Source organism: Sander lucioperca, chromosome 22, assembly GCF_008315115.2.
Source record: "Sander lucioperca isolate FBNREF2018 chromosome 22, SLUC_FBN_1.2, whole genome shotgun sequence".
NCBI lineage: Eukaryota > Metazoa > Chordata > Actinopteri > Perciformes > Percidae > Sander > Sander lucioperca.
The window spans coordinates 6,411,278-6,425,619 of record NC_050194.1 but is presented as its reverse complement, the minus strand read 5'-3'; the positions used below and the strand labels follow the sequence as shown (position 1 = coordinate 6,425,619).

General features: G+C 42.2%; 1 protein-coding gene across 4 annotated transcripts; it reads left to right on the top strand.

Moving 5' to 3' along the window:
* The first annotated feature begins 1,548 nt into the window (after positions 1-1,548).
* On the top strand, positions 1,549-14,342 carry csnk1e (casein kinase 1, epsilon). 4 transcript variants are annotated; one of them, XM_035997220.1, is made up of 11 exons: positions 1,549-1,879; positions 3,320-3,417; positions 3,612-3,722; positions 4,892-5,040; positions 7,250-7,478; positions 7,880-8,050; positions 8,217-8,365; positions 8,931-9,129; positions 9,218-9,363; positions 11,858-11,912; positions 12,903-14,342. In XM_035997220.1, the coding sequence occupies exons 2-10, from the start codon at positions 3,342-3,344 to the stop codon at positions 11,888-11,890; spliced, it is 1,263 nt and encodes a 420-aa protein (XP_035853113.1). In that variant the 5' UTR covers positions 1,549-1,879; positions 3,320-3,341; the 3' UTR covers positions 11,891-11,912; positions 12,903-14,342. The 4 variants fall into 4 exon arrangements, with proteins under 4 accessions (XP_035853113.1, XP_035853112.1, XP_031153837.1 ...); XM_035997219.1 differs by having other exon boundaries at positions 11,858-11,923; positions 12,906-14,342; XM_031297977.2 differs by having other exon boundaries at positions 1,550-1,874; positions 11,858-11,923.

Below are 14,342 nucleotides of genomic sequence, written 5' to 3'. Positions count from 1 at the left end.
GTCTGTAGTGGTTTATTGTTTGATCTGTGCGGCAGAGTTGTTAACAGTTGACCTATAGGATGTCAGGTATTCATAGCACATTTTCCTGCTGTTTAGGTTAGATTCCAACCATCTTATAAATTCAGTTGTTCCTTTGCCATGCGACTGTAAAGTCAATAGGACCGGCTGCCAATGCATCATTGTTCCATACACAGTAAATGGAAAAAAAATCCCCTATACTTGTTGGCAGTTATAGAAAAGTTCATGTTAGCGTGAATGCTGCATACATTCTGGCGCAGTCTCTGATTTTCATCCCTTCTTACTGTCATGTTTATTCTGTTTTTAAACGAGTAATTAAGTAATTGTAATGCAGAAAATGTCCCTCAAGTCCGAGGTTCCTTCTCTGATTTACAACTTTAGGAAAGGGTGATTTAGGTTCGCAAACATCGACAGACCTGGGTTTAGAGAGGATTTTTTTTTTAATCAATTGCGATGCACGCCCATAACCTTAACCAATTCCAACCAGGCTGGTAGAACACATTCGGTTTATTATGTATTCATATTTTATTTAGGGGTTTCATTTAGAATAAAAAAAGGCCATCAATTACTCGGAATTACTTTGGCTCATGCGCGTCTTCTTACCTGCGTTTTCTCTCACTTTCTGTTCATTTTCTGTCCAGCGAACAACAAGAGAACCAACACATTACTACTGTACACTGGTAAGGTACTTGCAGCACAAAACACAACTTTTGCTTGTTGAAAGATGCAATGAATTTGTTTTTTTCTGGTGAAGTTTTTCATGACAAATTAAACTGTTAGCTGTTATGCTAGGACAGCTGTTTTTTTTTTCTTCTTTTTCGTTTGGGCTTCTCACATGCTTCGTCGACATGCTATTTTAGCTATAGCTTTGCAAAAAAACTCTTATGCTGGCAAAAAAAAAATGTCTGAGCGCTTCTTTTTTTGACTTAACGTTAGTTAGTTAGTCATAGCAACTAGTCCAACAGACAGTGTCAAAATGAATTAGCCTACTTTTGTGCAAGTTAAGCCGGCGAAGTATTCTACATTACACGTTGTTGGCATACTTTTCTTTATTCCCCATTCAAAACATAACTTTTATCAATAGTTTTTTTTTTTTTTTTTAAATGGGGTTGCAGTTATATATACAGTTTATTCTGTATACTGAATAATATACAGAAACGTACTCTAAATCGAATATACTGTAATTCCACTTCAAACAGGCCCGTGATGAACATTTAATGTCGGGTATAAAGTGATGCATTTTTGTAGTGAGTACTAGGCCTACCACTAGAGGGGGTTGACACTTCTAGACACATAGTTTAACACATACAGAGCACTTACCTGTCCATGCTGTAATTATCTAATGTGTGTAGGCCTACTTTAGGAATTCATTTAGGTGTATTGGTGAAAATACACGTGTTAGCTTGGCGCTTCATTCACGTCTGCAAAAAACGGCAGCAGCGCGACGGCTTTAAGATAATCCGGGCATCTCTTCAAGTCTGTGGATGACATCATTGATATTGTCAATGGTGTAAACTGAGAGAGGGCTGGGGGGGGGGGGGTGTGAGTGGGGAGAGAGAGGAGAGCAGCCAGAGGAGAGAGAGAGAGAGAGAGAGAGAGAAGGACCTCAGTGTCTGGTTTCGGCGTTTTTCCTCCCCCAGCATAAAAATCGTGACAGTGAAAATCCTCCAGAGTCGCGGGGCTGCAGTCGGCTCGGTTCAATTGTATTTTTTTTGGGGGGGGTCTTTTTCGGGAGTGGGGGTTCGGGTCACAGATCTCCGAGGTTATGAGCCGTCCGAAGCCGCGTCGGTGCGTCGCTGTCCAGGGTCCTGAGTGAGACGGAGCCATCGGGCGACCACGGAGCCTGCCATAACCCGGTGAGGTGAGGAGGAGGGGTGGGGTGGACTGGGGGTGTATGTTGGCTAGTCAAGGTGTCTGGAGGCTTTGTGTGTGTGTGTGTGTGTGTGTGTGTGTGCGTGCGTGCGTGTGTGTGTGTGTGTTTTGGGTTCGATAAATAAGGTCCAAATAGAGTCGTGTTGGGGCGGGCTGTGTGCTTGTTCAGAGGTCCTACCTGTACATGGAGGGTGCGGTTATGGGAGTTATTGCCACATTTGATGGTCAGTGGGGGATGAGCGATGTGTTTTTTGCATTTAGCACCTTCCCCATTTCCTCTCCTGTGGTATCTGGGGCAACTGCATGAAGTATTCGCTCTGAAAATATATAACGTCTTGCCTGTTTTTGCAGTCCTTTGCAGCAATATTGGATCTCAGTTTTGTAACACTGACAGTATAGCAGCTATGAGAGAGGAGGAGATGAGCCGGAGAGACCTCAGGTAAAGGGTTTGGTAATGTGCAGCAGTGGCTTGCTCTGCCTTATTTTCCCTGCTCAGTGTATGTGGATGGGGTGTTTGTAGGTCTACAATGCAGCCAAGACAAACAAAATGAACTTAGTCAGCGTTTAGTGCAATGCCAAACTGGCTTGTAAAAGCTATAACCTCTGTCGAAATAAGCCCTCAGTCGATTCCCCACTTTTAAGTCCCTATATTTCACGCCTGTTCACACAGGCTGGGGTGAGGGAAAACATGACTCATTCGAAATTTCATCAGGGGGACCAGTCAGAAATTGGGAGTTTATTGAGATGGCTTGTACACAGGAAAACTCCCTTGAAGTGCTTTAGGAAGAGTGTGTGAGATGCTGATCTAGTCTTCCCCCCCCTCTGCAGCTCTGAATAAATCATGTTATACTAAACTACACGCCCGGTTCTTCTTTGATCGCACCTTTTCCCCATGCACTTTATAAACCCTTGATTGGCCTACATTGTTGTCCTCTGAGCTGCCAGAGTTTATTATTGTGTCCTCTGAAGGTGTAATGTCTCTAACTAAAAAAAAACAAAAAAAAACATGGCTGACAGGAGCAGGGTGGTTACATTAGATCCTGCGTATTGAGAAATGGTTTGCTTCCACACTGGGTTTAGTCACATAAAGTCAAGCTGGAAGTGAGCAACATTTTCGTTCCTAGTTCCAGTGATTCAACTTAGGCTGCACTACGTCACTGCTTCACCTCGGTAATTTGCACTTTTCATACTTTCTCATCTCTGCTGTCAATTTTTTCCCAAGCTTCCAGCATTATTTTCTATAATGATAACAGCCGCACCAAGGCTCGAGGCTTTCAGTTCAAAGTCTGCAGCTTTGCACCACTGTCCTTTACTCTATTGATCACCACTGATTGATGACAGCTGTGTGTGTGTGTGTGTGTGTGTGTGTGTGTGTGGGTTTGTATCTATGTGTGTGTGTGTGTGTGTGTGTGTGTGTTTACCCCTTCAGTGAGTTAAAAAGCTCAGGAGCCATGGAGTTGAGGGTGGGAAACAAGTACCGCCTTGGGAGGAAGATAGGGAGCGGATCCTTTGGAGATATTTACCTCGGTGAGTTTGTGTTGTGTTTACCTGATATTGTTCCTTATCTTCTTTCATTGCAAAAAGTGAATATAACACATATTCCAGTTTATGTGAACAATGTTAAATCGATCTCGCTCTTAAATTCCACAGGTCAAAAGACCCTTTATGTGTTGGAAATGATTGACATGTTGTAACTACATCGCTGGCATTTCTCCCATCAGGTTCAAACATCGCTACAGGAGAGGAGGTAGCCATCAAACTGGAATGTGTGAAAACCAAACATCCACAGCTTCACATTGAGAGCAAATTTTACAAGATGATGCAGGGCGGAGGTAAGATGCACAAGAAGCATTTCGGGGATTTTGAAAGCTTTACTAGCACTTTACACTGAGAGGCAGTGAAGAGTTTAAGGGGCACTAAGGTGTATTTGGAGCTGGTAAGGGGAATCAACAGTGATTCCAGTTGTTTTGGAGGCATTGCAGTGCATTTAGAGACCTTAAAAGGCATTTCAGGACATTTAAGGGCATTTGAGGTGCATTCAGGGTAATTCGGGTACACTGAAAGGCATCTCTGACTAGAGTTAAGGCGCATTTAACTCAGTTTAGGGTTGTTGAGAGGTATTAATGGTCATTCAGCAGCATTAAGGTGTAGTCGAGGCTGTGATAGAATTAAGACTTTTTTTTTGTTCTTTGTGGCATTTGTAGGCCTTTATTGACATGACAGCTAAAGAAATGAAAGGGGGGGAGAGAGGGGTGAATGACATGCAGCGAAGGGCCGCAGGTCGGAGTCTAAACCTAAACGGCTTTTTGTACTTTATGTTGCTTCTGTCGACTTTGAATGAAGTGTATTTTACTATGCTGAAATTACTGTTTATTTACATGGAGTCTGGTGGGTTTAGCGAACGCAATTTCGCGGATGTTCTTTTTTTTTTTTTAAAGGATCTTACTCTTTAACAGAAAGGTTGACCTCCTTAGAAATCCTTTTCATAATGTTGTCAGACACGTAGAATATTAATCTGAGCCTGTCAGTGGCAAAACAACCACTTTTGTGAAGGTAAATACAAGCTGGACATTTGCCCTGTTAACTTACATTGTAGCTTGTTTCGCTGCTGCCGACTGCTGTGATCTTGTTTAATACTGGACCAATGTCAAAGACATGTCAAATGTTCCCATCAGTCACTTAGACACAAAGACAAAGGAAAATAGGGTCCAGGTTGAAAAAAAATTGTAGTTACCATTTAAATGGAAAAATAGATGAGGTTGAAAAACCTAAAAGTAATGCAAAGGTCCATCTTCTGCTAAAGTAGCAGTAGTAGTGTAAATGCAAACTGCAAGTGCAGTCAAATAAGTGAAAAAAAAAAAGTGTGTGTCAGTTTTAATTGGTGGATTATGACCTGTATATACACTCTCAACCCCATGTCATTATCTATCAGGCAGTCTATAGTTATTATGCCCTATTCTGTTTCCTAACCCACTGATTCCCCCTCCCTTCCTCTCCACAGTGGGGATCCCGTCTATCAAGTGGTGCGGAGCGGAAGGCGACTACAACGTTATGGTCATGGAGCTGCTGGGCCCCAGTCTGGAGGACCTGTTCAACTTCTGCTCCCGCAAGTTCAGTCTGAAAACTGTCCTGCTGCTGGCCGACCAGATGGTGAGACAGACTGACTGCCTGCAGCCCACACTGTAAAACGCAGTAGTTCGTGTAGGGATGTTCCTGAGACCCAGAGCTAATAACTGCCACACAGTTCCTCCGTAGTAACTAATTACTTCAAGAGCTCACTGTGTTTCATGGAGGCTCCATCTGGGTTTATTCAGTCTTTATAAAGAGGTCCCTCAAGGCGCCCAAGGAAAAACAATACATAAACAGTGATAGTTATGGAAAGGTGCACGATAAAAAGACCACAGTTGTCTAAACTTGCACATAATGCACTGAAGTCAACCTCAGGCTGGGAAGTTACACCGATTTCAAGAAAAGGATGTGGCTATTTTTAGACTGGAACTAAATGGATCATTTGAAATCTGAGAATAATTCTCATCCAAACCTCTGAAGCTTGTTTCCTGGCTCGGGACAAAGCCTATCCCCTCACTATCTTGGACCATTCAGCTCCTCCATAAAAGTGAATTTCAATCTGGGACATGGAAGCTCTGCAAGAGTAATCCTCGTCATATAGGGGTCAGCCTGTGGTCTCTTTTATGAGCCTCATATGTCATTCTTTAGTCTACAACTGGCACATTTGTTCTTTTCCTCCCCTTTTCTCTTTGGCAACTTTGACCTCCTCTCCTCTCCTCTCCTCTCCTCTCCTCTCCTCTCCTCTCCTCTCCTCCTCTGGCAATAACTAAGAATTGAACTGTCCCATTACATAAAATGACCTTTATTTATCTGCAGACAGGCTGACAGGGTTATTGATCAATAGCAATGAATCAACTATTATTTCACTGGGCAATGAGACTTGTGGCCTTCAAAAGTCACCTTTAAACCAAACACTCTATAACCTTAGGAATATAAAGACTCCCAGCATGCCAGCTCTACCTATCAAGACCAGTAGTAAAAGTAAATGATTCTCTGAAAAGGAGTAACTGTTTACCAGACATTCAGACCAAAGTACTCATTCATCTTAAAACTTAAAAAAGACAGATTCTAATTCATATATTTGTAGTCAATTTTCAATTTCAATTCAATTTTATTCCACATGGGTGTTTTTTTTTAATGCATTTGACCAGCACCTGCATGTATTAGAAGCAATACAGAAAGGATACTTAGCAAATACATAGCTTAAAGGACCACACCCCACAATTGCACATGCTAAACTACTAACTGAATACTTCCCTATTCTAAAGCATACCACAACATATTATTTTAGTGGAACTTTCTCCCTTATAGGCAGCCATTGACCTCCACTTCTTTTAATACGCTATGAAAATCACCTTGCAGAGATGTGAAAGGTAATCCATCACTGTTAAGATGTCATTACTTTTTTTGTCAAAATTCATAACTGTAGTTTGGTTTTGCAGCTGTGAGCATGGGCTGCTTAAAAAAAAACTCATTGTTGGTGCATTCAGGGACACTATGACATTTGAGATATTACTGTTGCCTGCTTAAAGTCAATCTTTTAAAACACCCAAATTCATAAGCAGTATGATCCTTTTTTACGGTTTCCATCTGTTAGTTTTCGTCTTCTGGCTTAATTTCAAAGCAATATAACATATTACAGTAATAGAATGCCTTTTTACTAGCTAATTTTGGATGTCAGAGCATCTTTTTTTCAAAGAATTTTGAACAGTTCCCGATTGCAACATGCATTATTACATGATAATGTTATTGTGTAACTGTGACAAAAGATTGATTTTACACATGAAGACCAGTTTATTTGTCAAAAGGAGTACGACTCATCCTATGAACTTGGGGGTTAAGATGTGGGCATCTATGTAACAAAGTACCATATTGAGTTGCATTATGGGGGTTGTAGGATCCAGTGTTTGTTTTTTTTTGTTTTTTTTGCTTAACCCATACTCAGGACTAACAGTCAAGATATCTCTCCCTCTGCTGATTGGACTTTGACCATTTCTTTTTCAAATCTGTCTGTTGTTAGTCCTCCAACCGTATCAATGTGCAGTGCTAAATTGCAGGAGTACCCCTTTAAGACATTTTGTGGCTCAAGCCAGGTTCAAGTCTCTCTAAGTCGATTTTTACAGCTTACTCACACGAAATTACCTGGGGGACTCCTGAAGGGTCTAACCCGAAAAACTAATAGTATGCTCTTATGAATTGCACTTTTTATCAATGGGCTAGAGCTTCCAAAACCACTAGTACTCTCCTTTATCCCAACTAAATCCTTTTCCCCATCTCTCATCCGTTCCAGATCAGTAGGATTGAATACATCCACTCCAAGAACTTCATCCACAGAGACGTGAAGCCTGACAACTTCCTGATGGGGCTCGGCAAGAAGGGCAACCTGGTCTACATTATTGACTTCGGCCTGGCCAAAAAATACCGTGACGCCCGAACGCACCAGCACATCCCCTACCGTGAGAATAAGAACCTCACCGGCACCGCCCGCTATGCCTCCATCAACACCCATCTGGGCATCGGTAAGACGGCATCCACGCAGAGGTTGGCCAAGATACTGTATCTGTGCAGGTGTGAATGTGTGTGTTCTGCTAACCCCACTGGGGTCAGTCTACAGTCAGTAGAATATGTTGCAATATGCATGTTTATTGATCAGGACTGGATTCTCACAACTGTAGCCTCATTTTGTTTCTTTTCCTTTCTTTTTATCTTCTACCTCTGTCTTTGTCTCCTCCTCTTCCTTTTCTGCTTCTCCCCCCTGAAACTTTTTTGCCATTTCACGCATTCCTCCCTTCTCTCTCTCTCTCTCTCTCTCTCTCTCTCTCTCTCTCTCTCTCTCTCTCTCTCTCTCTCTCTCTCTCTCTCTCTCTCTCTCTCTCTCTCTCTCTCTCTCTCTCTCTCCGTTCTGTTTTTTCCTCCACAGAGCAGTCGAGGCGAGACGACCTGGAGTCTCTGGGCTACGTACTCATGTACTTCAACCTGGGCTCTCTGCCATGGCAGGGCCTCAAGGCTGCCACCAAGAGGCAGAAGTATGAACGCATCAGTGAGAAGAAAATGTCCACCCCCATCGAGGTGCTCTGCAAGGGATACCCCTGTGAGTAAAGCCAATTTAAAAAGGGCTTTTGCAATATTTCTGTCATAATTCTTCTCAGAAGGCTTGCCTCCTCACCTTGACAGCTTTGAGTCAAATTCCTTGTACAGTATGTGCACACATACTTAGCCAATAAAGCAGATTTTGATTTCTCTCTTGTCTTTCCCAGCTGAGTTCTCCACTTACCTGAATTTGTGTCGCTCCCTGCGGTTCGACGACAAGCCAGACTACTCATACCTGAGGCAGCTCTTTAGGAACCTTTTCCACAGACAGGGCTTCTCCTACGACTACGTCTTTGACTGGAACATGCTGAAGTTTGTGAGTGGCTCATCCAAAATTCAGACCTGTCAACGCTCCGTAACAGTTATAGTAACAGAACGCTGTGGGCGTCATGCTTTTGCTTGTCTCGCATTGCCAGACCTTCCTCCACAGCCCTGCGGAGGAGGGTCTGGCGAGTCCACACAGCATTCCGGGATGGGAGAAAAACGTGTCCAATCACAATCGTCTTGAGCCACGGTGCCGCTGCAAAATAGCCTCGGGAAAGGAAGTTGTACGTTGTGTGTGTACGTTCAAAAGTTATTTTAGTCGTGCAACAGAAAACTCAAATTGGACGGATAGTCTAGCTAGCTGTCTGGATTTACCCTGCAGAGATCTGAGGAGCAGTTAACCATAGTCCACCGGAGTTTAAAATTACAACACAAAGAAAGCAGAAGGTAACGGACATCCGGCCGAAAAGAGTGACTTCCGGCAGAATTTCTGTCGGCAACAGAGCAATCCCGGAAGAGGAACGTCGTGGATATAGACTATGCTTTTGGAAACTACTTCCAGCTTTGAGGTTTAAAAGCTGTCCGTTCACATTCTGTCCTGTTTCTCTGTGTTTCAGGGGGCCAGCAGGACCGCAGAGGATGGAGACAGAGAGAGGAGGGAGGGAAAGGAGCCGGAGGAGCGAACAGGAGGAGGCCAAAGAGGAGCTGGAGGTCGAGCTCTGCCGCCTGGTCCGAACCCTTCAGCAGCCAACAGAGTCAGGAACGAGGCCGACGCTGCTCCCTCCAACCCGGCCGCACGTGGGGTCCAGCAGTCAGGTCAGGATGTTGTTTGTGGTTTTGGCGATACAACTGTAACAGACTGAAGGCGTTCAATTCAAGCGCGTGTGTCTATCCGTGTGTGCAGGTAACCGCTCTCCTCAGGCGGGGCGAGCAGAGCGAGCCGAGCGAGAGAGGAAGGTGGCCATGAGGCTTCATCGCGGGGCGCCCGCCAACGTCTCCTCCTCCGACCTGACTGCACGCCTTGACCAATCACGCATCACTGCGTCACAGGTAGGCAGATTGTGGCTTTACAGGTTGAGCAAGAAGAAGAAGGGAGTTGCTGCATGTTTTGAACCTAGGGGTTAATAACACATGTGTACCGAGTTGACCGTTCTTTGGGATATGTTTTCATGCTAATCGAATGTGACCAGTCGAAACGACGAACGCCGTGCTTGAGCTATGTTACTGGTTACACGGCGTTCGTCGTTCGTCTGGTCACGACTGTTTTCCCAAGATGGCGCCCGCCTGTATACCGAACGGTACTGTCTTTATAAACTATCTTTTTAATAAACTGTCTGTACACTTACAAAGTTCTCAATGCTTCGGTTTACATGTAGGGACCCTCATTATGCTACCGTGGAAGTGTGGTGCTATTTTGAGCCTTTTTTTCTTTTTACTTTCGCATGTCCCGACAACTAGCTTTATAAGCTAATTAGCAGTTTGCACTAAAACTGGTCACATTCGATTAGCATGAAAACATGTCCCAGAGAACGGTCGACTCGGTACCCATGTGTTATTAACCCCTAGGTTTATTTTGCGCCAGAATTGTCCTTTAAGGTGGCGATTCAGTAGGCACAGTGCTAACAAACAGTCCCAGTCATCACTAGTTGCAAGTGCAAATTACATGCTTTATGTAGATTTAATGCTGTATGCACCTAATATTTAGAGAAGGCGGTGACCTCTCATTGATGCAAGCTGAAGGGGTTTGTGTGCTTCCTGAATCCTTTTTAGCCATGCTAGTCGATCGGTCCACCACTCTAGTCCAGATTGAAATATCTCAATAACTGTTGGGCTGATTGCCATGACATGTTGTCCAGACATTCATGGTCCCCTGAGGATGAATCCTACTGGCATTGGTGATCATCTTACTTTTCCATGGTTCACCATGTCAAAGTTTTCACTTATATGTGAAATATCTTGACTTCTATCTACTTGATGGCACAAAACTTGCCATGTACACGCTATGGTTTCTTTATTTTAAAAGACAACATTTGCTCTCTCTTTTTGCACATTTTTTTTATCCAGACAAAACCAATGCCAATTAGTGTTTAATACTGGTGTTATTAAAGTTATCAAATACTCGCACACAGTTCAGTTTACCTGTCATGGGGACTTCCGCTCTGCCTATGAAAACAGTTGTTTGGTATTTTCTGTGGTTCTGTAGAGTTATTATTTTTCACGGTCCCTGGTTGCTATATCTTCACGACTTTTTTTTTAAAATCTGTCCAAATCTGACCTAATACCTGCATTACCAATACCATTCCCATCATTCACAGCTGAGGTGGTATGCTAACCCGCTAAAACTAAGACGGTGAACATGGTAAACATTTTAGTTGTTTAGCACCAGCATGTTAGCATTGTCATTGTGAGCATGTTCGTAAGCTGGCGTTAGCTTGGAACTCAAAGCACAACTGTGCCAAAGTGCATCTTTACAGAGCCGTTAGCATGGCTGTGGACTCTTATTCTTGTTATTTAAGAATTTACAAAACTCAACCATAAATAAACTGCAGCAGATATTGCTCTCTTTTCATATGTAGCATTAATTGCTTTTTGCGTGTGAATAAAATGGATCAGAAGGATTTCTCTTTACATTTGACTGCTGACATTGGATTCTCTGTAATGCTTTCCACTCATGTTGATTATAAATTCATAATTCATGATGCCAAATTGCAAATATTGGAGCTGGGGAATTATTCAAACATAATCTACTCATAATTACTGCCACCAGTATACTGATGTGAAGAGTTTTGTTACTGTGCTCAGTTTAAGTCTGACATGATACAAACACAGAATAGACTAATCCACCCAGGCCCAAAGCCTCTTATAATCTATAATATGTAATTGGACTCTCTCCAATGCTTCTTCATTTATTAGGGATCATGTCTGCATCCTGCAGTAATGTCACCAGCTGTTCTAAATATCCAGGCTGTCTTTACATCACTACTCATATTATCTCACATGCACTATAACAATTTGGTGGAGCAGATTTTTCAAATTCAAATAGATACAATCTCAATTTCCACTGTACAGTCTGAATTTGCATACATTAACTATGATGCAGACAAAACAAGCACATTTGCATAATATCCTATGATCTTTGAAAGTTGTAAATAATTCAGTTCAGTTTTGGTAGCCGTCCACTGATCCCCAGTGAATAAGATGACTTTGTGGTGGTTTTCTGATTTTGGTTTTTCTGAGCTTGCTTTTTCTGGTCCAAACCTTTATTCAATTCCTGTGCTTCAATTTTCTCTGTGGGTCTACCCAATTTCTAAAATGTTTCCATGCTAGCAGAGAGGAAAACCCCTGTGAAACAGCAAACAGATCACCAACATCCATATTCTGATCAAATAGCCGGAAAAGAAAACTAAATTCAGGATGTAAATCGAGAAGTAAGAAAGCGTACAGGATATGGGCATGGAAGAGCTCAAATTGTAAATACAGTTTCAGGTTTCTGTCTTCTCCCTTTGATCTGCTTCAAGCTTCTCATCTTTCCCTCCACGCTCAGGTCAGTGTGCCGTTTGAACATCTGGCAAAGTGAGTTCCTCCTGGCTGGCCTGCAGGTCAGTGGCAGGTATGGACACACACACACACACACACACACACACACACACAAATATGATTGATAAAAGACACCAGTTATTAATCAAATAGCCAGGGATGAGGTGTTGCTTTTAATAAGTCAAGTACATTTAACATTTAACATGACATTTTTGATCATTTAGATTTTTTTATTCTAGAATTAAAAAATTGGTATTTTCCCTGTAGAGTGAATGTTGCTTGTCCTCTTGCTATTGCAATCTAAAGCAATGCAGCCACAAACAATGTTTTTCATTGTATAAGAAATGCATGTGATCATAAAACTGGATGTTCACAAATGAGTTGGTTAGTTGATTTTATTTTGTTAAAGCTATTCCGGAAAATGTAGAAAATCGAAAAAACACACTTAACAAAAAAACTCAAACACACTAAACATTATAGACCAAATTGACTGAATGTATCATTGTCACGTTAACAATGAAAACGTATTTGAGGTTGGATGCAAAAAAGTAATGCCCTGTATTTACAGGATAAGTCTTCTTATTCTCCACAAATGACAAATGATTGTGTCTGTATCAAAGCCTAATATATCTTATTCATGTGTGCCATAGACCTCCATTGTTGTCCAAAAACTATTTAAAACATCAATGTTGACATGCACCTTCATCGCCATGAACTTATATTTTGAGTCGATCCTACATACACAGTCCTGCTGCTGTAAATACTCACTAGGGCATCTAATGTGCTGATGATGAAAATAGTCACCAACAAATGCACCATTTACTCCTGTTTGAGTAACTACCAGCTTTTTTAGCCCTTTTTAAAAATGAAAGTATATATGTGTGACCTTCAGTAGGAACCAAGGCTTTGGGATGAATGCCACAGTCAGGGAGACTGACTCAGACTGAATTGTTTGTATCATTTCAAGGAAAATATAGCATATTTCCATTTGATCCTGTCCACAAGCTAAAAGCTAACATTTCCCTTCTGTGTTTTGTTGTCTTGTGGTTCAGCAGCTGCAGGGTATCAAATACCCCTTACTTTTCAAATGGATGAATGAAAACATGAATGAGTGGAGGAGAACAAGAGGAGCAGGAGGAAGCGTTTCTGACCCTTGAAGAGGGGATGGAGGCCATTCGTGTGTCTGTCAGTATGCTGTGTGAACAGTGGTGACCGGGGAAGAGCTGAAAGGAACACTGACATGATAGAAACCAGCGGGACAAACTCTTGGCTGGAACTGGACGGTACAGCTTTTTTCGGGATGTGGCCAGAGGGGGAAGTGGGTGAAACTACACACTGGGCCCGCCCCTCCTTCACGCATATTCAACTGTCCATCGACTCAACTTGCAGAAAAAAAAACATCAAAATGCACAAAAACGGACTAAATTTCAGTTATTCTGTGGTTTACACCTGTGATAAAATCATTTGAAACGAAAATCAACTATCAACCCGATCATGTTTGAGAGCTACATCCGCTGCTTATGGTGTCCTTGATTATAAATAAATATGTAAACAACTATGGAGATGAACATAAAACAAAAGTGTATTCAGGCCTATAACAGATGCGACAGGAGAATGGATCAAAGAGAGGATCAGAGGAGGACGAATGAATTAGAGAGACTGCGGGGAATTTAGTGAATGGGAGCGAGGCTGCTTTTTGTCAACAAGTGTCAGTGACTGTCTGTGTGTTATTGTCTTTAATTGTTCGTTTTGCCTCTAGATTTGCTTCAGAGAGCCCGAGGGCTAGAGGAGGGAAAGGTGACTGTGTATGGTGAATTACCCATGAATCATCACAGAAGACGTGTCCCCAATTAGAACTGTCTCTTCTTCAGCACACTTGTTACTGTCTTACCTATGAAAGCCTAACAAGGAAAACCATGCTCGTTGAATGTGGAAAGAGAAGAAGGAGGAGGAAGACTGCTTTGAGTTGAGGAGAGATTTAAAAGGGAGAGCCATGAGGATTGTATGATATGATAAAGCCTAAATCCAGCTTGTAACTCCGGGTCTGAAAAAAAAGACTTGAGAAAGTTATACGACATTGGTGGTTTGTTCTTTACTTTTGCTTTCTGTTTTTGTTTTATAATATATGTAAAAATATGTAGATACGTTTTGCCAGAATGTGACAGATTGTTTAAAGATGGAGGCTGGAGAGAGGAGTACTGTTTACTTCCTGACAGCCCTGGGGAGTCGGGGGGGGTGAAACAGGGATTTGTACCACTAAACTTTAGAGTCTGCCAGAAGTGTGTGTTTTGGTTTCCACTGTGGCAGGCAATGACAGAGAGGTTCTTATTCATATTTTAAGGAGTGTTTTTGACCCAGGCCTGTCAGGATGGACGGATGTCACTGATGGGAATGAGCTGCCTGATGTCCTGTACATTTCTATCCCATGCTTTGACTTTATTACTATGATATTTGTGTATATTTTCTGAATCAATAAAAATATACACAGCTTA